This window comes from Sphaerodactylus townsendi, linkage group LG01, assembly GCF_021028975.2.
Source record: "Sphaerodactylus townsendi isolate TG3544 linkage group LG01, MPM_Stown_v2.3, whole genome shotgun sequence".
Classification (NCBI taxonomy): Eukaryota; Metazoa; Chordata; class Lepidosauria; order Squamata; family Sphaerodactylidae; genus Sphaerodactylus; species Sphaerodactylus townsendi.
Window position 1 is genome coordinate 5,160,926 of NC_059425.1, and position 25,032 is coordinate 5,185,957.

At 54.6% G+C, this 25,032-nt stretch overlaps 1 protein-coding gene across 1 annotated transcript in view; it reads left to right on the forward strand.

Annotated features, from left to right (window-relative positions):
• The first annotated feature begins 21,880 nt into the window (after nucleotides 1-21,880).
• Nucleotides 21,881-25,032, forward strand: part of LOC125439894 (sodium/potassium-transporting ATPase subunit alpha-2-like) — a 55,730-nt gene continuing 52,578 nt past the window's right edge. The window contains 1 exon segment of the mRNA XM_048509228.1: nucleotides 21,881-22,071. Within this exon segment, the coding sequence (XP_048365185.1) occupies nucleotides 22,060-22,071 (12 nt within the window). The 5' untranslated portion in view covers nucleotides 21,881-22,059.

Below are 25,032 nucleotides of genomic sequence, written 5' to 3' on the forward strand. Positions count from 1 at the left end.
CACCAATTCCCCCCCCCACACACAAACACAGCTCCAAACATCTTCCAAGAAATACGTCTTCCTTTCATCTGCCACATTCCCCAAGTTTCTAGGGCAGCTCGCAGAAATGATACAAGCCAAGAAATCCCAGTCTTCAGACAATGGGGACACATACACACACACACACACACAGTAGATAAAAATCTGTTGAACCTACACCCTTGGGACACACAGGAAATTGAGGCATGGGGGGGGGGGGAACAGGGTCAGCCTTACCATGAAGCAACAATACGCAGTTTTTAAAAGAGTATTAAAAGATGCAATTCAGCGACAATCCTATTTTTCCAAGAACACAATTCTGTTTTTGTTGTATTGACACCCAGCGACTGATCTGCCTTATATAAAACGCTTCTTTTCTTACAGCCTTTGACTAGAGCAGGGGTGGGGAACCTTTAACACTCAAAGAGCCATTTGGACCCGTTTTCCACGGGAAAAGAAAACACTTGGAGCCGCAAATAATTTTTGACATTTAAAAAAAGATAACACTGTATATATTGGGTTTTTTTACCTTTTACTACACTAATTCTGAGAAGCGCATGGATGCTTCACCCTGCCATCTTCCGCAGGGCGGCAAGGGTAGCCAGGCTTGGCCTTGCCAGCCGCCAGGTGAAAGCCCTGCTCGAACGGGTAAGGCAAGAGGGGAAGCCTCGCTGCATTTCGCCCAGCCAGCCGCGGCAATTGCGCGCCGCCCCGCTGCCTGCAGGGCGGCAAGGATGAAGTTACGTTCGCCTTGCTGGCCATCGAAAGCTACCGCCTCCACTCCAACAAGCATGGCGAGGGAAAGCCAAGTCTGGCCATCCATCGGCATTATACCGCAGGGCGGGCAAGGATGAAGTTTGCCCGCTCGCGGAGCCGTGAAAAGGGCAGAAGACGCGATGCCTCGCCGCAGGCTCCCTACCCTGATCTCTTATTCTTATTCCAGTAATCCACGAAAAGAGTCCACCACTGGAAGAACAATTCCTGTGCCTTTTTTTGGGCAGCATTTTTCAGCTTTCTTGTCTTATCAAAAGGATCTCATCCATTAACACAACATGACACAATTTGCATTCATTGCTGGCCATTGCAATTAAAAGTGCTACCTAGTACCAGGGGTGTTTGAGTAATTGATCTATTTTAAACAACAGTCAGCCCCATAGAGGTGTTCAATGTATTCTCAAAGACTTTCTTATTTTATTTATTTATTTATTTATTTATATTTTAGATTTCTAGGCCGCCTCTTCCCCGAAGGGCTCGGATTGAACTAGTGGTTGTGGGAGTTGGCAGGGTTGCGGATAGCTGGCTTCGCATTCGTGGTTGGCATCTTCAGCTGTATCACAGTGTGTAACCGACTTCTCTCTGTGATACACCTCTGAACATGCCGGCCACAGATGCAGGCGAAACGTTAGGAACAAGATCCACCAGACCACGGCCACGCAGCACAGAAAGCCCACAACAACTGTCAGCCCCTTTGCCAAAAGATGGGGCCTGTGAAAAGTGCCATCTGGCCCAGATATGCCAGAGCTGGAGGATGAACAGCGGGCACTGCCAGGAGGGCAGCTTAGGAGCTGAACCTTGTAAGCTTTCTTCAGAGCCGCTCAGACCCCAAATGGTGGCTGAGGTTCCACTGGCTGGGCAGTAGGGGGTCCGCCGGCTCAGGGGTCTGCATCCTGTGGCTCTCCAGATGTTCATGGACTACAAATCCCATCAGCCCCAAATGGAGCTGTTCTACCAGTGGTTGAAGGCAGAGATGGTTGTACCTCCCAGCTGGACTCTCCTGGGAGCAGCAGTGGCGTAGTGGTTAAGAGCAGGTGCTTTCTAATCTGGAGGAACCAGATTTGATTCCCAGCTCTGCCTCTTAAGCTGTGGAGGCTTATCTGGGGAATTCAGGTTAGCCTGTGCACTCCCACACACGCCAGCTGGGTGACCTTGGGCTAGTCACAGTTCAGAGGAGCTCTCTCAGCCCCACCCACCTCACAGGGTGTTTGTTGGGGGGCGGGAAGGAAAGGAGTTTATAAGCCCCTTTGAGTCTCCTACAGGAGATAAAGGGGGTTATAACTCCAGGTGGCTTCTAATCTGGAGAACCAGGTTCGATTCCCCACTCCTCCACCTGAGTAGCGGAGGCTTACTTGTTGAACTAGATGTGTTTTTGTACTCCTACATTCCTGCTGGGTGATCTTGGGCTAGTCACAGTTCTCTCTGAACTCTCTCAGTCCCACCTGCCTCACAAGGTGTCTGTTGTGGGGAGAGGAAGGGAAAGGAGCTTGTAAGCCACCTTGAGTCTTCTTACAAAAGAGAAAGGTGGGGTATAAATCCAAACTCCTCCTCCTCCTCTTCTTCTTCTTCTTCTTCTTCTTCTTCTTCTTCTTCTTCTTCTTCTTCTTCTTCTTCTTCTTCTTCTTCTTCTTCTTCTTCTTCTTCTTCTTCTTCTTCTAGTGCTTGTACCGCCTAGTGTTCTTGGCCATACCCCCAGTTCTTTGCTCACCCCATAAGAAGGATCTCCTCCACCCACCCCACCCATCCCCCACACCTCCTGTTGAGTGACCTGATTTATGAGGGGAACTCATTACCAGACACCATATTTTCAGAGCCCGGGTGGGGTGGTGGTTAAGAGTGGTTAGACTCTAATCTGGAGATCAGGCTTCAATTCTCTGCTCCTGCACATGAAGCCTGCTGGGTGACCTTGGGCCAGTCACGGTTCTCTCGGCCCCACTTGCCCCATTTGGGGAGGGGAATCGAAGGGGTTTGTCAGTCACTTTGAGACTCTTTAAAAGCAGAAGAAATTGGGGTATAAAAACAACTCTTCTAAACAGTTTTAAATAGTTTTAATCCATCTAGGTCTGAATTGTTCTGTATAGCCTTGCTGACCAGGACTGGAGGCTTCCATCTTGTTCTGCCTACTCAGGGGGAGGGAGGGAGGTTTTCCACTCTGCCCCCCCCCCTCTTTGGGATGCAGCTCAGGGGCTCTGGCAGCCTCTCTTGCGGAGCAGTTCTTTCTGGCACAGCCTGAGACCTGCCTCAAAGGAGGTTTGTTTCCTGTCCCCTCCATTTCTCCCAGTTTTCAAACCTCCTGTGAATGAAGCCGCCTCTGCTGCTGCCACCACCACCACCCCCATCCCAAGGAGAAGGCTCAGGACTCGGCAGTGGGGTCATTTCAGAGGGAGGGGGCCTCTGTGTTCTCCCCCCTCCCATCCCCAAAGGAAAAAATGCTGAGGAAAGCCTTTGCTTGTTTATGCCAAGTTTCTTTGGAGTAGGAGTAGAATGCCTCCCTGTCTGGGGGGAAGGGCTGCAGCTCTTGGGATGCGGGACTAGCTGCAGAAGGGGGGGGGCATTGTGTGGGGGGCAGAGCAAGGATCCCCTGCAGCTCTGCCTCTTGCCAAATAGAAGGGGGGAGCCAGAGCAGCCCCAATTTGTGGGGAGGGTCTTCCTCTTAGCTGTGAGCCCCCTGTGAGCTGCAGTGAAGAGGTTTCTCCAACTCTGGTGGGTTTCTTTTCCTCTGGGGGATTCCGGAGGCTGTGGGTACGAGAGGATGGTTTCCAGGGCATGGACAGAGAGCTGCATCTCAAGGTAGCAATGCGCCATCTGAGAATTCTCCCCTCCCCCCCTACAGAATCCCTCACACCCCCAACGTTGCATTGCAGAATAGGGGCCTGTTGCATTGCAGAAGAAGAAGAAGAAGAAGAAGAAGAAGAAGAAGAAGAAGAAGAAGAAGAAGAAGAAGAAGAAGAAGAAGAAGAAGAAGAAGAAGGAAGAAGAAGAAGAAGAAGAAGAAGAGCTCGATGACACTCTTCCCTGTAAGGAGATTCAAAGGGCTTACAATTCTGGAGAGCAAACCGTTCAAAGTGAGGAGGAGGAGGAGGAGGAGTTTGGATTTATATCCCCTTCCCGCAGGAGACTCCAGGCAAGGCTGACAATCTCTCTGCTCCTTCCCCTCACAACAAACACTCCTGTGAGGTAGGTGAGGCTGAGAGAGTCTCGAGAGCTGTGACTAGCCCAAGGTCACCCAGCTGGCATGTGTGGGAGTGTACAGGCTAATCTGAATCCACCAGATAAGCCTCCACAGCTCAGGCGGCAGAGCTGGAATTCGAACCCGTCTTCCAGATTAGATACGCGAGCTCTTAACCTCCTACGCCACTGCTGCTCCCTGTTGCATTGCAGAAGAGCGCCCTGGTGCAGCAGGGAAACGTTCTGAAGCGTTCTGAAGGCTGCTACGGTTTTTTGCATTGCCCTCCATGAAGCACCTGACGTTATGATTCTGACTCTCGAGGCCCTTCAGAGTGCCTTGCTGGGGGCCCGGCTGCAACCAAGAGGCACCACCGGAGGCTGGGAAAGAATTTCCCCTCTCAGCTGCCTCTGCTGTTTATGCCGCTGGTCTCACATACTTGTGCCGCGCGGAGTGGCGTTGGCTCCGCGGGGCTCCTCCTTCAAGGCCCGGGTCGTGCGAGTTCATCTGCGTGTTTGTCTCGGGGGTCCCAGCGCTCCTCCGTCCCCCTCTGCGTGGCCGTGCCGCTGCTGTGCTTTGTCCCCCTGTCTTGGGGTCGCCCGGAGCTTTGATCCCGGCAGGAGGGATCCGATCACATCTTGCCTTCGGATTCCTGTCCTTGGCCGTAATTGGGCCCACACTGGGCTCCTGGCAGCCTCCGCGCTGAGGGGAAGGCGCGCCTGCCCACGCGAAGACGGATTGGTTCTTGCGGCGTTTTTCTGCTGACGCCGCAGGTCCACAACCCTGGCTTCCAAATAATGAGGCCCAGCATCTCCTGCAAGGGAACCTGGAGCCCTGCAGTGCAGGCATTCAGCCGCTGCTGCCCGGCTCTGGCAGAAGGAGAGTGGCAGGATCTGCTCTCTGTGGCTAAGGAAGGCTGAAGCAGCCACGGCAGGGACCATGAGCAAGCCAGGCCTCTCTCTGCCTCCTCCCCACTGCAAGGAGCAATGCAGTTCAGGGGGACTTGGAGCTGTGGCCAGGCCAGTCAGCTGTGACCGGGAAGAGGCCATAGCTTAGGAAGCGAGCATCTGATCTGTGCTCCAAAAGGTCCCTGGTTCTATCCCCACAGAACAACCCAGGTGGAAGCGGACAGGAAAGATCTTCCTGAAAGGTTGGCAGCACCAGCTGGGTTGGGCCAGAGGCCTCCCTCCGCAGAAGGCAGCTTTAGTGCCTTGAGCCACCTGCTCAGGTGAGGAAGCGCTCAGTGGTGAAGCACACGTGGGAGGGCCCCGTTTTGCTCCAGAAAAAAGCGACCGAAGACATGGCTCAAAAGCCTTTTCTCGGCCTGGGACTGTGGCACGCTGTGGCTGGTCAGAAGGGTGAGGCCTGCCCTCTCTGAACTGACTGTCTGCCTTGGCAGGAGGAGGAGGAGGAGGAGGAAGAGGAGGAGGAGGAGGAGGAGGAAGAGGAAGAAGAAGAAGAAGAAGAAGAAGAAGAAGAAGAAGAAGAAGAAGAAGAAGAAGAAGAAGAAGAAGAAGAAGAAGAAGAAGAAGAAGAAGAAGAAGAAGAAGAAGAAGAAGAAGAAGAAGAAGAAGAAGAAGAAGAAGAAGAAGAAGAGGAGGAGGAGGAGGAGGAGGAGGAAGAAGAAGAAGAAGAAGAAGAAGAAGAAGAAGAAGAGGAGGAGGAGGAGGAGGAAGAGGAGAAAGAGGAGGAAGGAGGAGGAGAAGGAGGAGGAGGAGAAGGAGAGGGAAAAGGAGGAGGAAGAAGAAGAAGAGGAGGAGGAGGAGGAGGAGAAGGAGAGGGAGAAGGAGGAGGAGGAAGAAGAAGAAGAGGAGGAGGAGGAGGAAGAGGAGAAAGAGGAGGAAGGAGGAGGAGGAGGAGGAGGAGGAGGAGGAGGAGGAAGGAGGAGGAGGAGAAGGAGGAGGAGGAGGAAGAAGACAAAGAAGAAGAGGAGGAAGGAGGAGGAGGAGGAAGAAGACAAAGAAGAAGAGGAGGAGAAGGAAGGAGGAGGAGAAGGAAGGAGGAGGAAGAAGACAAAGAAGAAGAGGAGGAGGAGGAGGAGGAGGAGGAGGAGGAAGAGGAGAAAGAGGAGGAGGAGAGGGAGAGGGAGAAGGAGGAGGATAAGGAGAAGAAGAAGAAGAAGAAGAAGAAGAAGAAGAAGAAGAAGAAGAAGAAGAAGAAGAAGAAGAAGAAGAAGAAGAAGAAGAAGAAGAAGAAGAAGAAGAAGAAGAAGAAGAGGAGGAGGAGGAGCAGGAGGAGGAGGAGGAGGAAGAAGAAGAGGAGGAGGAGGAGGAGGAGGAGGAGGAGGAGAAGGAAGAGGAGGAGGAGGAGGAGGAGGAGGAGGAGGAGGAGGAGGAAGAAGAAGAAGAAGAAGAGGAGGAGGAGCAGGAGCAGGAGGAGGAGGAGGAAGAAGAGGAGGAGGAGGAAGAAGAAGAAGAGGAGCAGGAGCAGGAGGAGGAGGAGGAGGAGACGAAGAAGAAGGAGGAGGAGGAGGAAGAGGAGGAAGAGGAAGGGGGAGGAGGAGGGGAAGAGGAGGAAGCGGAAGAAGAATTGGATTTATATCCCCCCCTTCTCTCCTGTAAGGAAACTCAAAGGGGCTGACAATCTCCTTTCCCTCCCCCCCCCCCACAACAAACACCCTGTGAGGTGGGTGGGGCTGAGAGAGCTCTAAAGAGCTGTGACTAGCCCAAGGTCACCCAACTGGCGTGTTTTGGAGTGCACAGGAGACAACTCCCAACATTTGTGCCCTTCTGGCTTGCAGAGGGCCCTCTGGGCCAAGATTTGGGGTTGCCTCTCCTGTAGGCTGGAAAAATCCCTGAGATTTGGGGGTAGAACTATTGGGGGGGGGGGAGTTTAGTGAGGGGGGGCAGCTCAGCCCCTTTCTCCAGGGAGACTGGCCTCTGTCCTCTGGAGGTCAGTTGTGATGCTGGGGAAAAGTCCGGCTCTTACTGGGAGCACAACAGCTCTCCACAGCCACCCATGACCCCTAGCCAGAGATGCTGTGGGGCCAGTGGCCAGAAGCACGAGGCCTTTCTCTGCCAGGGCTGGCTTTGATTCAGTGGGGGGGCAGTCGAGGCTTTGGAATGAGACCCTGTTTCCCTGCCCTAAGCTTTCCCCTCCCCAGTCCCCGCTACCTAGGAGCCAGAACGCTTGACTGTCTGAGCTGGCAGGGGATGATGGGAACTGTAGTCCATAACATCTGGAAGGCCGTGAGTTTGACACCTGTGTTTTAGAGGAAGGCGCAGCTGGGGGGCTCCTGCCCTGGGGGCCACCTCCGGCTCCCCCTCAGATCTCCCCATTGGGCCGTGGTTTGGATTCCCAGAGGCTGCCAGGCCGCCAAAGCCCTTGCTGAACATCTGCCCCCCCCCCCCCCCCCAGCACATCTTTGTGGTCTTTTTGGTGTTGATCATTCAGAAGGTGACAATTTCTTTTAAGCCCCCCCACCCACCCCCGGCCCAAAACCCAGCAAGTCAGGAGAAAAGTGACCGAAATGGAGAGTAAACAAAACAGCGAGAGAGAGAGAGAACGTTTGGGAAAAGCGACAGGAGAGAGAGCGGAAGAGACCGAAGCCAAAACAAACTCTTTTCCGAGTCCTTGAACTGGCCTTGGTGCTGCCAGGAGCTCCGTCGACCCCAGGAGTTCTGTAACTTAGGAAACCAAATCTGTGTTCCTGGCAGGAGTTGCGCAGACCCCGAGCGGACCCCCCCCCCCTTTCCCGGCCACAGGAACCCCCGGATTTCAGGACCCAGAAACTCAAGGCGAATGGCTGTTATCTCTCCGTGCCTAGATTTAGCACCTCAGAAACCAGCCAGGTTTTATCAGTGAGCTGTTGAAGGTTTTTCCAGCAACCATCATGTTTGCAAGTTCTCCCCTGACTCAGTTATTTAGCCTGGTTTGGTCCTTGGCAAGGCAGACAGGGGGGCCTAAAATTATGAGGAATTTGGGATTAAGCTGCAAGGCTTTCGTGAGCTTTTTTTGCGAATAAAGTCTTGTCACTCCGCCATGATCTCCCCATCCATCTGGACGCAGTTGGTGAACTGGAGGTCCCTCGGCCACCTTCAGGTCCCGTGTTGGATCGACACAGCTGTCCCTCCCTAGTCGATGTCGCTAGAATCCTGACAGCTGTGAAGTCTACCTCCTGCCCCTTTACATCTGCCCCCTTCTTGGCGGGTGAAAGCCAGCAGAGATGCAGTGTGGACTCCCCTAGGGAATATTATCATTTCTCAGGGGGGTTGAATGAGGCAGGGGTAAGGCAACTCCTGGAAGAAGAAGAAGAAGAAGAAGAAGACGAAGACGAAGAAAGAAGAAGAAGAAGAAGAAGAAGAAGAAGAAGAAGAAGAAGAAGAAGAAGTTGTGCTGAAGAAGAAGAAGAAGAAGAAGAAGAAGAAGAAGAAGAAGAAGAAGAAGAAGAAGAAGAGGAGGAGGAGGAGGAGGAGGAGGAGGAGGAGGAGGAGGAGGAGGAGTTTGGATTTATGCCCCACCTTACTCTTCTGTAAGAAGACTCAAGGTGGCTTACAAGCTCCTTTCCCCTCCTCTCCCCACAACAGACACCTTGTGAGATAGGTGGGACTGAGAGAGTTCTGAGAGAACTGTGACTAGCCCAAGGTCACCTGGCAGGAGTGTAGGAGTGCGGAAACACATCTAGTTCAACAGGTAAGCCTCCACCACTCAGGTGGAGGAGTGGGGAATGAAACCTGGTTCTCCAGATTAGAAGCCACCTGCTCTTAACCACTACGCCATGCTGGCCGTTCCTACAGATCCACCCAACTACCACCCAGGGTCCCATCTGTCTTTCCTGGGCAAGATAGTTGAGAAAGCAGCGGCAGAGCAACTCCAGACTCTTCTGGAGGACCGGTCAGTCTTGGAGTCATTTCAGTCTGACTTCCACCCCGGCCGCAGGATGGAGAGGGTCACCCTCACAAGTGACCTCTGGAGACAACTGGACTGGGGCAAGTTGGCATGGCTGCTGCTGCTTGACCTGACGGTCGCACTTGACCTGTTGACCGTGATCTCTGGACTCGCTGCCTGGCCACCTCTGGGCTATGGGGACTGGAGCAGCCTTGCCGCGGCCGTTCTCTTTCCTCTGGGGTCAGGGTCGGAGGGCAGCAGTCACAGATTGGACCCCAACACACCATCCGTGTGGAGTCCCCTCAAGGGGCACTCCTCTCCCAAATGTTATTTAACCTCTGCATGCGTCCTCTTGCCAAGTTCACCCAGAGCGTTAAGCTGGGTGGCCGCCGGTATGCTGATGGCTCCCAGCCACCTCTGTTGATGGATGGGCAGCCAGATACCACCCTGATGACTTCAGCCAGCTGCTTGGGGTCCATCTAAATCCATCAAAGACAGAGGTCGGGGGGGGGGGGGGCAGCTTCCAGCGTGGCATAGTGGCTGAGAGCAGGTGCCCTCTAATCTGGGGATCCACGTTTGATTCCCCGCTCTGCTACTTAAGATGCAGAGGCTTATCTAGTGAACCAGTGTGCACTCCCACACACGCCAGCTGGGTGACCTTGGGCTAGTCACAGTTCTTTGGAGCTGTCTCAGCCCCACCTACCTCACAGGGTGTTTGTTGTGGGGGGGAGAGAAAGGAGTTTGTAAGCCCCTCTGAGTCTCCTTACAGGAGAAAAGGGGGGGTATAATTCCTCCTCCAGCAATGGAAGCAGCTTCCTTCTTCCCCCCTCTTTTTCCCCTAGCAGCAGTGGCGTAGTGGCTAAGAGCAGTGGCTAAGAGCAGGTGCACTCTGATCTGGAGGAACCGGGTTTGATTCCCAGCTCTGCCGCCTGAGCTGTGGAGGCTTATCTGGGGAATTCAGATTAGCCTGGGCACTCCCACACATGCCAGCTGGGTGACCTTGGGCTAGTCACAGCTTCTCAGAGCTCTCTCAGCCCCACCTACCTCACAGGGTGTTTGTTGTGAGGGGGGAAGGGCAAGGAGATTGTCAGCCCCTTTGAGTCTCCTACAGGAGAGAAAGGGGGGATACAAATCCAAACTCTTCTTCTTCTTCTTCTTCTTCTTCTTCTTCTTCTTCTTCTTCTTCTTCTTCTTCTTCTTCTTCTTCTTCTTCTTCTTCTTCTTCTTCTTCTTCTTCTTCTTCTTCTTCTTCTTCTTCTTCTTCTTCTTCTTCTTCTTCTTCCTTTTCCTCTGAGATGTGTGGCATATGATGGTTTTATTATGGGCTAGAACTTAGGCACTATTAGCCCACTGGAGTTCATGGCACCGTGCTCTGAGAAGAACATTTGTGGGTTTTGCCAGATCTTCTATTGTTGGAAGCCACCCTGAACGCGCAAGGGGACGGAGTTCTATAACTTGGATAAACAAACAAATCAGAGTTGGAATGCGGATCCCTGAATATTATGTCCCAGTCAGAAGATGGGGGGTGGGGGGGTGGGAGGTATTACAAAGAAGGAACTCGATGCAAAGATACAAGACACATTGCAATCTCTTAGGCTAGTACCCCTGAGTCTTTTCTCCACTGCTCTTATCTGATTGCATTTTGCATCATGCCTCTGGGGGCATCCTTTGAGGGAGGGATCTTTGAATCTCAAAAGCCCATAGCCGGAAAATCTTGTTGGTCTCTCAGGACTCTTATCTAGCTTTTCCACTACAGACTGGCCCAGCTACAAGCTTTGGTAATCTTGTTTCCCGCCCCCCCACCCCCCATCCTCTTCCAGTCAAGGAATCCTTGTGGAATTTGGGAGTGGGGTTAGGAAGGGAGGCCTGGGGGGCCAATTTTAGCTGGGAAAGAAAGAACTGAATTAGCAACCACTACCACCCCACCCCGCTTATATCTTTGGGCTATTGCGGGGTTATAGAACTGCCATGCCCAGTTGCGATGCGGGGGGGGGGGGGCGGGGGGTGTTGACAGTTAAGACTGTTTCACAATGTGGGCTGGAGGCAGAAGACATTTGGGAAAACTTGATTGCAGTTAGGTTTGAGTCCAGCAGCACCTGAGCCCTTTTTTGGGGGGGGCGGGGGGGGGGGGGGGGTATAAAAACAAGAAATACATAATAAATAAATAAATAACAAAATTTTCAGGGTTTGAGCTTTTGGGAACCACAGCTCCTTTTGTGGTGGTGCTGAGCATCCAACAACGGAGCATGCGTAACCTCTCTCTGTGGGTTCTGTGGGGCAGAACTTGGAATGAGTTTGCAACAACAAATTTTAAAAACAACAAAATGGTTTACTTTCTTAACATATAACATCAAACATCAACATTTAACATCACACTTCAAGGTCCTGTTCAGGTTGCATTTTCAAGTCCTTATATTTACAATCTAGTGATACTGCCAAGTCCAATTCTTCCTTGCAAGTGGGTTGGCTCCTGAAGACTCCCAGGGCTTGGTGAACAGGATTCAACATGGTGAAGGTTTCCGGGAGAACTCTCACCCATTACAAACATAAAAAACCCTGAAACAATAAACTCCAACATTTACAACAGAGCAAAAACAAACAACTACCTTCCCACTAGTTCCCAACAACATTGCAGTTACCTTAACAAGGTGTAAAGGGCTTATTCAAACCAAGGTCCGAGACTGGTAGCCTCGTTTTCTCCAAACTACATGGGGTTTGCAGCCTTCTGCTGCTTTGAGTCTCCATCCCTTACTGGGTCAACCCATTCTGAGCATGGGGGTTACACATGGACTCCCCAGAACTCACACTTTGAAATCTGATTGGGCTGTCAGGTGCTTCTGGACTCAAATCCAGCTGTTCTCCTCCAGACCAGCACCTCTGCCCTCTGAAACTGTCTCGATTAAAATTGGATGCTTATCGACTGGTGGCAGAGACTTCAAGATGGCCACTGACAACGCCTAAGAAGAGATTTCCTGGTCTCTCAGAAGGGCCTGGAGCCCACAAGGGCCAGCTGACTTTGAGCCGGGGTTTATTTATTTATTCACGCTTAAATTTAATATACCGTTAAATTTAATACACTGCCCATCCCCGAAGGGCTCTGGTCACTGTACAACAACAAAATACATTAAATTACATACTTTAAAATCTTAACCATCATTTAAAACATTATAACAAAGACCTAGAAACAGATGGCAACTCAGAGAAAGACTTTCCTACACCCCTGGGAGGGAGCTAAGTAGAAGAAGAGTGAAGAAGAGTTTGGATTTATATCCTCCCTTTCTCTCCTGCAGGAGACTCAAAGGGGCTGGCAATCTCCTTGCCCTTCCTTCCTCCCACCCAACAAACACCCTGGGAGGAGGGTGGGGCTGAGAGAGCTCTGAGAAGCTGTGACTAGCCCAAGGTCACCCAGCTGGCGTGTGTGGGAGTGTACAGGCTAATCTGAATTCCCCAGAGAAGCCTCCACAGCTCAGGCGGCAGAGCTGGGAATCAAACCCAGTTCCTCCAGATTAGATACACGAGCTCTTAACCTCCTACGCCACTGCTGCACTACGCAGCAAAATCAACCAAGTGTGATGTTATGCAGGGGTTGGTGGGAGTTGCCAGGTCACATCCCCACCCACAAGCCACCAGCAGGAGGAGAGGGGAAGGATTATCAGATTCAGGCTGAGGAACTCCTGGAGACTTGGGGACAGAGCCTACGGAAGACACGTGTCTCAGTGGGGCCCAATGCCAAGTCCCCCCCTCCCCGCAAAGCCTCCATTTTCTCCAGGAGAAATGATCCCTGCAGTCTGGAGAGGAGCTCTAATTCCTGGGGGTCTCCAGGCCCCACCTGGAGGCTGGCATCCCTATCTTGAGTTTCTGAACTCCATAAATAAACAGAGGGATCAGAAGGCAGCACAAAACCTGCCGGTGTTTTTGGAAAGGGGTGCCCAGGAATTGACCTGCACACGGCTTCTTCCCAGGGCAGATGATGATGATGATGATGATGATGATGATGATGATGATGATGATGATGATGATGATGATGATGATGATGATCTAATTTATGACTCCATGATCCATGACTTACGACCTATGACGCATGACGCACGCATTTTAATTTTAATTTTACTTACGACGACGATGACGCATGACCTAATTAATTTACCCACGACAGCTATTATTATTATTATTATTATTATTATTATTATTATTGTTGTTGTTGTTGTTGTTGTTGTTGTTGTTATTGTTGTTGTTGTTGTTGTTGTTGTTATTATTGATACAAAAACAGTTATACACAGCAAACAAGATCAATGTGCTGGATTTTGTATTACATCACACGTCGGACATTTCCCAAGCATCTAGGACTGTGTGAGGTATCAACGAATAATGCGTGCAGAGCCAAGTAGGGTGGCCTTTTGCAGCTGACATATGGTGATTTTGTCAGCGCCGATTGTTTTTAAGTGCCATCCAAGGTCTTCAGGCCAAGGCCAATCACCACTGGGACCACCTTTGCTGGTTTGTGCCAGAGTCTTTGTAGTTCAATCCTTAAATCCTCGTACCGTGTAAGTATTTCCAGTTGCTTCTCATCAATTCTGCTGTCAATTATTGTTGTTGTTGTTGTTGTTTATTAAATTTAATAAACTGCCCACCCCCTAAGGGCTCTGGGCGGTGTACAACAAAACAGTGCATAACTACAGAATATAATAAATAAAGCAAAATATACACAAGATATTAAAACCCTTGAAAGCACAGCAGCATTAACACAACCACCGTTGGTCGACCTCAATTTGCTGACAGATGGTGGTTTTTACAGACATCTTCAAAAGGCCGTTGAGAACTGCAAGCAGGGAGGATGGAGGAGGAGGCCACTCCAAGAGGTCTACTTGGAAGGCGCTGTCCAGATCCGGGCTGATCCTGCCCAACCAGATTTGGAACGGGTCTCGGGGGCTGATATCCAGTGGCAGGCCAGGCAGGAATCTTGGCAGAAAATCCAGTTTATAAACAGACCCACAGTGTGGCTTTATAGCCGCCTCATAAAAGCAGATGCCTTTTCAAACAAACCGATGGACCGCGTCATGCGCAGGGGGCGGACGGAAGGCGCGCAAAGGAGTGTTTTCCTGAGGGTATCGGCCACCGTCTTCCACCTCTTCCACACCCTCAGCCCCCACTGAGGTGGACAAGCAGTTGGAGAATCTGACTTGCCAACCTCCAGGGAGGTCCTGGAGATCTCCCAGAAGAGCAGCAGATCTCCAGATAACAGAGATCAGCCCCCCTGGAGAAAAGGACTACTCTAGACAGGGGACTCTATGGCATTATACCAGACTCCACCCCCAAACCTCCAGAAATTTCCTAACCCAGAGTTGGCAACTCTGAGCCCCACTGGGGAGGGCGGGGTATAAATCGGATGGATGGATGGATGGATGGATGGATGGATGGATGGATGGATGGATGGATGGATGGATGGATGGATGGATGGATGGATGGATGGATGGATGGATGGATGGATGGATGGATGGATGGATGGATGGATGGATGGATGGATGGATGGATCGTAGAAAAACAGCACCTGCCAATGAGGCAGGATCATGGCCTCCAAAGGCAAGACTCCAGGGATGACAAGAGCCACTCTGTTCCCACCCAGGAAGAGGAGACCGTGTGGCTTTAACACGGCAGGTGTGTGTGGGGGGAGGGAACAGCCTAGATCTGTGTTGGCAAACCTATGGCACTCCAGATGTTCACGTACTACAATTCCCATCAGCTCCTGCCAGCCTGGCCAATTGGCCAGGCTGGCAGGGGCTGATGGGAATTGTAGTCCATGAACATCTGGAGTGCCATAGGTCTGCCACCACTGACCTAGAGAAAATCTAAAATGTAATACTAAAACCTAAACATATCTACAAGTGGCAAATAATAAAATGAATGAGTGCGTGTAACCCCCATGCTCAGAATGGGTTGACCCAGAAAGGGGTGGAGACTCAAAGCAGCAGAAGGCTGCAGAGCTCATGTAGTTTGGAGGAGATGAGGCTACCCGACTCGGACCTTGGTTTGTATAAGCCCTTAACACCTTGTTAAGATAACTGCAATGTTGTTGGGAACTACTGGGAAGGTGGTTGTTTGTTTTTGCTATGTTGTAAATGTTGGAGTTTATTGTTTCAGGGCTTCTTTTTGTGGTTGTAACGGGTGAGAGTTCTCCTGGAAACCTTCACCATGTTGAATCCTGTTCATCAAGCCTTTGGAGTCTTCAGGAGCCAACCCACTTGCAAAGAAGAATTGGACTTGGCAGTGTCAGTAGACTGTAACTAGAAGGACTTGAAAATGCAACCTGAACAGGACCTTGAAGTGTGATGTTAAATGTTGATGTTAGATGTTAAGAAAGTAAACCATTTGTTTTTAAAATTTGTTTTTGCAAACTCATTCCAAGTTCTGCCCCACAGAACCCACAGATAGAGGTTACATGCACTGATAGTTGATAACCTGTAGTTAATAGCTGGGAGGTCAGTGGTGACAGGTGGTGTCCTCGGGCAGCGGGCGGCCTCAACCAAATGCAGCGGAACATCTCTGACTCGCAGGCCTTGAAGAACAGATTGGAGCCCCTGAGATCCCCCTGGGGTCAGCCAACAGAGCGTTCCACCTAGCTGGAGCCAGGGCCACAAAAGCCCTGACTCTGGTCGAGGCCAACTGAACTTCCTTGGGGCCAGGAGATCACTGTCAGAGGACCGGAGTGTCCTCCGCGGGCGATATGGGGAGATATGACTCTGAAGACACGGGGCCCTTGGAAGTCAAAACTTGAGCCTTGACCGTTCTCCGGAATTCAACTGTCAGCCACCGGTGCAGCCGGCACCAGACAGGTGCAAAGTGCCCTCCCTCCCTCGCCGTCATTCCCGTCAGGAGCCTCTAATGAGTTAACAGGTACAGGGTACTTTTCTTGGAACCAGCTCAGAAAATCACAAAGTAAAATTTCTCCTGGGGCGTGATGTTAAAAATAAATGAAGCAGGCAGAAGTGTTGGGGACTGGGCGGGGGAGCGTGAGAAGCCGCCATGTGTTGGAGGCCATCTGCAGCGTGTGACGAGATTCCTCCGAGAAACTCTTCTTCTTCTTCTTCTTCGCTGGTGAAAGCGGGGGCTCAGAAGCGCTCGGCTGCCCCAAAGCATTCTGGGGCAGAGCAATGGAGGCTGCCGTCGCCCCTGGGATCGAGAGGCCAAGAGGGGTTCTGTGACGGGCCCCAGCATCGAGCACAACCCACGGACCCTTTTGGGGGCAGAAATGTGTGGCCGTTTTAGGCGACACTCCAAACCACAGCCACGGCAGGAGCCAAATTAGGTCCGCGCTGTCCAGCAGTTGCAGTGGCAATTTTGATGGAGTTAATTTTCTCGGGGCTTGGTGAGTTGCCAGCAGCTTTGGGTTGGCAGCAGGGCAGGCCCTCGGTTGCAGCGGGCAAAGCCTTGGATGATGTGTCAGGGGACGTCATGGAGACAGGGCTGGCACTAAGTAGAAGACCATGGCTGTTAGGGACAGGCCCTTGACTGGTTGCCAGAACGGGTGGTGCTGGCGGCACCTCGGTTGCTAGGACAGCAGACCTTGGTTGGTTGCCTGGGAGCACCGCGGAAGTCAGGGGGTTGGTTGCCAGGGGGCATCGGTGGGTATTCAGGGGACATGATGAAAACAGCCAGGGGGCATTATGGAAGCAGTGCTGGGATAGGCCGAGGTTTGCTTGGAAACTGGCAGGAATTGCTAACCCCCATTTGGGCGCTGGAGATCGCTCTGAATTTCAATTGATCTCCGTCCTCTTGGAGAACATGGTAGCTCTGGAGGGTGGACTCCTCCGTATTGTGCCCTCCTCAGCTGCCAACCCTCCTTCCCAGACTCCGTCCCACACATCTACAGGAATGCCATTACTCAGAGGTGGTGGCCTCAGCCACAGGCCATGGTCACCAGTCGGGGGGCCTGATCGAAAGGGTATTGGGGCAGGCCCATGGCTGCTGGGGGTAATGGCCCCAGTTACTAGGAGTGTGGCCACCCCAGTGAGCAGGGTGGGGCCATGTTGCTACGAGACCAAGCCAGGCTGGTTGCCAAGAGGCGGGTGGGGGCGGAGCCTTGGCTGCTAGGAGACCAACAGTGGTTGCTGGGAGTGGAGCGTGGCCGCCCGTCCCCTTTTCCTGAAGGAGATGTTCCGTGAATGGAGAGCGCTTCGTACCTGCCCCTTCCTCCTGCCACCTGCCGCCACCTGCTCCCCTGCTGTGCCCAGGAGCCTGGTTCCCAGGGCAGGGCAGCCTCTCTGCCTTTCTGGGGGGGCTGTTGCCCCAGAGTGCCCCTCTCCCCCTCCTGTGCCCTCCTGGCCCCCCTCAGCTGAAACAGCCCCACATGCCGCCTGGGGGCGCCAGCGAGGGCAGCTGAGCCCCAGGAGGGAGTGATGGCTTCCGCCCCGCCCCGCCAGGCTTGGCCCTCCCCCCGCCACAGGAAGGTACGACTTGGGGGGGAAAGGTGGGCAGGAGGCGGGCAGGGCTTCGGAGGGTGTGCCAGGAGGACGGGGGGGGCAGCGTCCCTAAGGGCAGGGGTGCCAACTCTGGCTTTGGAATGTCGTGGAGATTTGGAGGCCGGACGCACACGAGGCTCCCTTCTGCTGAATCAGAGCCCCAGATTCATCCCGGTCGTTGGCATTGTGGGCCCTGACTGGCATCTTTTCCATCACCTGATCCTCGTCAAGTGGAGAGTCTACCTGGGGTTGAACCCGTGGCCTTCTGGTGCTCTGCCCAGGCCTGAGGGCAGAGTGTGAAACCTGCCACGAGCAGAAGTGGGCGCAGAGGGGGCTGGGCAGGAAGGTGATGCCGGAGAGCCCCCCCCCCTCTGAAGCCACCCGGTCCTTCTAGCAGACAGAGGTCTGGAGTGGGCGATGTCAGGAGAATGCCGGGGCCCCTCCTGGGAGACTGGCTACCCAGACCAGCAGGAAGTGAGGTCACTCTTGGGGGAGAGCCCACACAGAAAGGAAAGGGAGGTGCTGCTGCTGCTGCTGCTTCCCCCATTCTGCAAGAGCTCAGGGCCACGGGGGTGCAGCAGTGGCGTAGGAGGTTAAGAGCTCGTGTATCTAATCTGGAGGAACCGGGTTTGATTCCCAGCTCTGCCGCCGGAGCTGTGGAGGCTTATCTGGGGAATTCAGATTAGTCTGGGCACTCCCACACACGCCAGCTGGGTGACCTTGGGCTAGTCACAGCTTCTCGGAGCTCTCTCAGCCCCACCCACCTCACAGGGTATTTGTTGTGAGGGGGGAAGGGCAAGGAGATTGTAAGCCCCTTTGAGTCTCCTGCAGGAGAGAAAGGGGGGATATACATCCAAACTCTTCTTCTTCTTCTTGCCTCTCTCACTACACCAGCCAGCCTGGCAGAGTGGTTAAGCACAGCTGGGGTTGATTCCCCACTCCTCCACCCGAGTGGCAGAGGCTTATCCGGTGAACCAGATGTGTTTCCACACTCCTGCGTTCCTGCTGGGTGACCTTGGGCTAGTCACAGTCCATTCGAGAACTCTCTCAGCCCCACCTGCCTCGCAAGGGGTCTGTTGTGGGGAGAGGAGGGGAAAGGAGCTCGTTAGCCACCTGGAGTCTCCTTACAGGACAGAAAGGGGGGGGGGTATAAGCTCTTTTTCTTCTCTCTTTTTCATTGTGGGGAGTTTGGGAGTTTCTCTCCTCCCTCCCAGCACTCCTGGCCAGGGGCAGGGGGTGGGGAGAGACCCTGACCACAGAAGCAGTTCAGGCTTTTTGGGGGGGAGGGTGATATGTGACACGGGACTGGGCCAAACCCCCGTGTGCATCTTTGGGGAGGCCTAAGAGGAGAAAGCCAGCGGCTGAGGTTTCTGAACCAAGGGGTGGGGGGCCGAGCCAAGGGGGGCTGGCTGGGGCAGGAGTGGGAGGGGGGAAGTCTGCACAAGTTGGGAGGCTGGGCTTTTCCAGGAGCCTTGGAGTGAGGGTGGGGCAGAGAGCTTTGAGAGGCAAAACAAACTCTTACCAGAATTGGAATCAGAGGAAACGAAAAGGTCATTCGGATCCAGGTACAAAATGGCCTCACAGCTGCAGGGAGCCTCCCCGAAACCCAATTAAAAAGAGATTTGGAAAGCAGGAACCGGGCCCCGCAGCTCTTTCCCTCTGAGCAGGGGCAGCGGGGCGGGGGGGGGCGGGGGGGTTCTTTGCTTTCCAAGCCACAGACTTTCCCCCTTCAAATGGGGAAGCACATTCCTCCATTCGCAGCATCTCCCTAGAAACACCCCCCCCCGGGCTCTCTGGAGTGACAGCCAGCCGGGTGTAGTAGCTGGAGAGTTAGGTTCGAATCCCCACTCTGGCATGGAAGCTGGCCGGGTGCCCTGCTTAACCTATTGCTGTCCTCCTTCCTTGGTTTGGGAGAAGAAGAGGAAGAAGAAGAGTTTTGGATTTATACCCCCCTTTCTCTCCTGCAGGAGACTCAAAGGGGCTGACAATCTCCTTGCCCTTCCCCCCTCACAACAAACACCCTGTGAGGTGGGTGGGGCTGAGAGCTCCGAGAAACTGTGACTAGCCCAAGGTCACCCAGCTGGCGTGTGTGGGAGTGCCCAGGCTAATCTGAATTCCCCAGATAAGCCTCCACAGCTCAGGCGGCAGAGCGGGGAATCAAACCCGGTTCCTCCAGATTAGATACACGAGCTCTTAACCTCCTACGCCACTGCTGAACAGAGTGGGGACGTTTCTCTTCTGCCCCGCTGCTTGTCAGTTTTCAGGGGGTCGTCCCAAACATCACGGGGGTGTCAGAGGGACAGTAGAACGCAGAGGGAACCTACAGATAGTAATCCACCCCTCTCCTTAGGAGCCAGTGGGCCACATTTAGATACTTGAAGGGATGTCCTGTCGGTGAGGGAGCGAGCTTGTTTTCTGTGGCTCCAGATACCGGGACACGGAGTGATGGGTTCAAGGGGAAGGAAAAGAGATCCCACCTAAACATTAGGAAGAACTTCCTGACCGTCAGGGCTGTTGGACAGTGGAACACACTACCTCGGAGTGTAGTGAAGTCTCCTTCTTTGGAGATGTTTAAAGAGAGGCTAGGTGGCCATCTGTCAGGAGTGCTTTGATTGTGTGTTCCTGCATGGCAGAGGGTTGGACTGGATGACCCTTGGGGTCTCTTCCATCTCTATGATTCTGTGGTTCTCCTGGATTCTGAAATCCTGGCCACTTGCAGCCTCTTGGAAGCCCCCAGGAGAAACCCTCCAGGTGGGCTTCACACAGGTCCACACAGATAGAGATACCCCTGTGATTTGGGTGTGTGTGTGTGTGTGTGGCTGTGGCTGGGAGGGGCTGGACTCACAGCTCAGAGAGAGCCCCACAGGGTGGTCTTTTCAGAGGGTGTGGATGTCTTGGTTTGCAGTAGAAGGGCTGGGTTCGAATCTGGTAGAAATTCAGAGCTTTGTGTGGTATAAATACGCCTCTGAAAGCCGAAGTTGCCCTCCCTTCAAGTGCTGACTCTCTCTGGTGGGTCTCTCGGCTGCTGCTGTTGGACCTCAATCTCACGGTTCCAAAGGCTGGTCAGTGGCCCATTTGCAGCCAGGGTGTGAATATGGTGGCATCACCCAGTGGACGCGACTCTGGCTCAGACATGGGCTGAGTGCCTTTCCTGATGTTTCACCCGGTCTGAGTTAAGATGGGAGGGCAGAGAAGGGCAACGAGGATGATTGAGGGACTGGAGCACCTTCCTTATGAGGAGAGGCTGCAGCGTTTGGGACTCTTTAGTTTGGAGAGGAGACGTCTGAGGGGGGATATGATCGAAGTCTACAAAATTATGCATGGGGTAGAAAATGTGGACAGAGAGAAATTTTTCTCTCTTTCTCACAATACTAGAACCAGGGGGCATCCATTGAAAATGCTGGGAGGAAGAATTAGGACTAATCAAAGGAAACACTTCTTCACACAATGTTGGTGTTTGGAATATGCTGCTGCAGGAGGTGGTGATGGCCACTAACCTGGATAGCTTTAAAAGGGGCTTGGACAGATTTATGGAGGAGAAGTCGATCTCTGGCTCCCAATCTTGATCCTCCTTGATCTCAGATTGCAAATGCCTTAACAGACCAGGTGATCGGGAGCAGCAGCCGCAGAAGGCCCTTGCTTTCACATCCTGCCTGTGAGCTCCCCAAGGCACCTGGTGGGCCACTGCGAGTAGCAGAGTGCTGGACTAGATGGACTCTGGTCTGATCCAGCTGGCTAGTTCTTATATTCTTATGAGGGGGGGGGGGTTACATGAGAGAATCACACGGCAAAGGAAGGGGGCTGGGAGTTGGATCACTGGGTCTGAGGGGCTGGTCTTGAGCTCTTCCCCCCCAGCACCCAAGTGGGACCTCCCTTGAGGCAGGGCAGCTGGGGCGATGTGGGTGGCACAGAGCCCTCCTGAGAGAGCAGCCGGGACCCCCACCCTACCAGAGCACTCCCTCCTCCCCCTCTGACCAAGAGCTGCGAAGGCTGCAGGCGGGAGTCTGGGCTGGGGGGGCCACAGCTGTTTCGGGGTCCACCTGGGGGCTGGAAACAGGTCTGCCAATGAGTTAAACATCAGACCCCCCGGGGGGGGGGCAGGTGCAGCGGCCTTTTCCCCCCTGGCACTCTGGCATGTAATTTGGGGCCATCCTCCCAAGCCACGGCGACAACCCCCCTGGGGAAAGGGGGGGCGGAGCAGCGCTGCTGGATGCCCGAAGGGGCGGGAGGAGAGCCGGAGGCCCCCGAGTGGGAGCAGGTCTGGCTCCTTTCCCCTGGCACTCTGGCATGCACTTGGGGGGGGGGGTTGTCCTCCCAAAGCCACGTGACAAACCCCTGGGGAAAGGGGGGGCGGAGCAGCGCTGCTGGATGCCCGAAGGGGCGGGAGGAGAGCCGGAGGCCCGTCGGGAGGGGGGGCGGGGGGCGGCCCGGCCGGGATGCCCCGGGGGCCGCGCCGCCTGGGAGTGTCCCCCGGCCGTCCCATCCCCTTCTGGCCGCCCAGCCCCGGGGGGGGGGCCCCGCCGGACAGCCCCGCGGGTGCGCTGCCTGGGAGGTGTCCCCGGCCGCCCCTATCCTTTCTGGCCGTGCCTCCAGCCCCGGGGGCAGGGCGGCTGAGCGCGCGAGGGGGGGCGGTGAGGGGGCGGGGGGAGCGGCTCGGCCCTCCGGCTCCGGTTTCAACAAGTGTTCCTGCCCAGAGAAGGAGCGGAGCGGAGCCGAAGGCTATTTAAAGCCCGACGGCCGAGGGTCTCGGGCCCGACCCAGGCTGTGGGCAGGGGGCACCGACGCTCCCGCTTCTCGCCCAGCTGCGCTTCTGCCACCATGGCCAAGGGGGTGAGTGAGCGAGTCCCGCCGCCGCCGCGTTGCAACTGGGGATGGGTGGGGGGCAACCCCGGGAGGGGTCAGGCTTGGCAGAAGGAACCCCCTCCACCCCACCCCCCGGCAGGCAGGCAGGCAGGCCGGGCTGTCCGCGGCGAAGCGTCCGGACGCCCCGTCCCGTCTAGCGAGCGAGTCCAGCGTGGAGCAGGGGAGGGGCGGTCCCGGCAGCCCCCTCCTCCTCCTCCTTCGTCGGGCCGGGCCCAGGGAGGGGCTGCTTCCCGGGCTCTGCGCGGGGCTCGTGTGCCCCCACCTCCGGCCGTCGGGTCCCCGGAGACAGGCGGCGGCGCCGCGACGCAGGCTGCCCTGGCCTCGCCCGTCCGGCGCCCCCCTCTGCCCCCCGCCGAGCCCAAAACCCAGGGAAGGGCAGGACTCGCCCGTCCGGACCCACCGCTCGGATGCCAAATTGAATTGGGGTGGGGGGGGGTGGCTGAAAGGGCCCTTCCTTGCCTCGTCCTGGAGTTCAGGCAGCAGCGCCCAATGGTGACTGGGGGGGGGGGTGCAGCGGGCCAAGCGCAACCACTGGGCGCAAGCAGCCACAGCCCCCCCCCCCCCCCCGCTTTGGGCGCCTCTGCTTGGCAGCATTTCCAGTTAAAAGGAGCAGGCGGGAGGGGAGGGAAAGACACCCTCCCCCAGCGCCCACCTGAGACCCCGCAGAGCGGCTGCCAGCCCGGGCGTGTAGGCCAGGCTGACAGTGTCTCGGTCGCAGCAGCAGAAGGCCGCTCCGTGGCTCCGCGACCCTCCCTCCCACGCCCGGGATTCCTGCCCTGGGGCGTCGTGCCAGGGGTGCCTGCTGCCTCTGTGGGGGGGCATCATCATGGCACAAGCAGGGCCCACCCGCTGCCGCCCACAGGAGCTGGATGATGCTGCTGCTGCCGCTTGGACTGGACCCCCCCTCCCCCCCTCCGCCCCTCCGCGCCGCGCGCTCAGAATCCGTGTTTGGGTCAGGCAGGAACGTTAAACAAAGTGGGATCGATGGATCCAGCTGTTGCGTAGAGCGCGGCCACACCTGAGGAGCAGCGGCCCCTGGGCCAGGAGCTCCACGCAGACCCTCAGTTCTGGATCCTGCTGCTAGCCCCCCCCCCCAACATCCTCCAGAAACTTGCAGCTGGGAGGACAACCGTGGTCAGTTTGGGGGTCTGTAGGGCCTGAGAGGAGGAGGGGGGGGACTGAGCCAGGGTGTGGGTGCAAAATGTGACCTGGGCCTTTGGTTGCCACATCAAGGAGAGGGCCAGTGGGGAGGGGGGGTCTCTTGCTGGCCAGGAGGGCATTGCTGGGGTCCGCACAGGAGGGAGAATTCTGCCCACCTCTCTGCCTCAGCCAGGCCAGGACGAGCAACACTCTGCAGGGAGCCTTCTCAGACCGTGGCTTTCAAGAGCCCCATCACTGGGGGACGAGCCTCCGCCCAGTTAGAGTCCGGTTGGGACAAAGTGTTCTGTCCCCAGACAGGGACTCATGCAGGGACGGGCTTTCCCTTTGAGCACTCAAGGCCACGGAAGAGCCCTGCGGGGCAGCTGCAGCATCCTGTTTCCCACGGAGAGCGAGCAGATGGCCAGAAGGCCCACGGGAGAATAGAATAGAATAGAATAGAATCTTTGTTGGCCAAGTGTGATTGGACACACAAGGAATTTGTCTCCGGTGCATATGCTCTCAGTGTACATAAAAGAAAATACATTTGTCAAGAATCATAAGGTACAGCACTTAATGATTGTCATATAGGTCTAGTAAGCAATCAGGAAACAATCAATAGTAATAATAGAGGGGGGGTTCCACAGAATCCAAAACCCCTTCTCTCCCCCCCCCCCCCGTTGCCCTCAGCAAGCGGTCCTCCGCCCTGGAAGTTTGCTGGGTGGCCTCGGGCCAGGGGCTCATTTGCAGACTCGCCTACCTGGCAGGGCTGTAGTGAGGAATTTTTTAAAAAAAAAATTATGTAGCCGGCTACATTCCTCCCGGAGACTCAAATTGGGGTTATAAATTTTATCCAGCAGTTCAACCAGTTTCCGGGGATCTTTGCTAACAACGCAGAACTGGGAAACAGGCAAACGGCAGTCAGAATTGGGGCAAGGAGAGAGGGAATGAACACAAAATACGAACCCCTGTGTAGGCCCGGTCGGCCGTAATGCAGAAAGTGGGTCGCAAGGGGACAATACGGAGTAGTAAAAGGAAGTGACCCACACCATAAATCTTGCAGGGGAATGTGTATAGTGTGTTAAGTGGGGTGTTGTGGGTTTCCCGGGTTGTGTGGCTGTGTTCCAGTAGCATTTTTTCTCCTGACGTTTCACCTGCATCCGTGGCTGGCATCTTCAGAGGATCTCTGAAGAGATCCACAAGACCCCAGCGATTCCAGCCGTGAAAGCCTTTGACAATACAATGTGCGTTAAATGCTATCAAGTAGCTTCCGGCTCCTGGCTGCCCTGTGGATCCAGGTCTCTCCCGAGCAGTTGCCCGTGGCTTCCTTCCTTCATGGAGTCCACCCATCTCGTCCTGGGCCTCCCTTCTTCCCCACTGCCTTCAACCTCTCCGAGCATGATTGCTTTTTCCAGTCACTCTTCTAGGGGCAGTTCTGGCTCAATCTAGAACCCACAGAATCCTTGGCACCCATAACACTCCCCTCTAACCCCACATTTCAAAAGAATCTACTTCCTTCCTGCCAGCATTGTCCACCTTTCACACCCATGCATAGCAACGGGGAATAGGACGGCATGAATTTAATCTTGGCTGCCAGTGAAAGGTCCCTACACTTAAGGAATCCCTTCTAGCTCCTTCGTGGACATCCTCCCCAGTTCCAGCCTCCTTCCGATTCCTTGGCTGCAGTCTTGCAACCTTTTGGCTGGTGAAGGAACCAAGGAACCGAAAGCCTTCCACAATCTCCGCAGCTAAAGTTCTGCTTTAACTTTCAGCAGGAAACGTTTCGAGTCT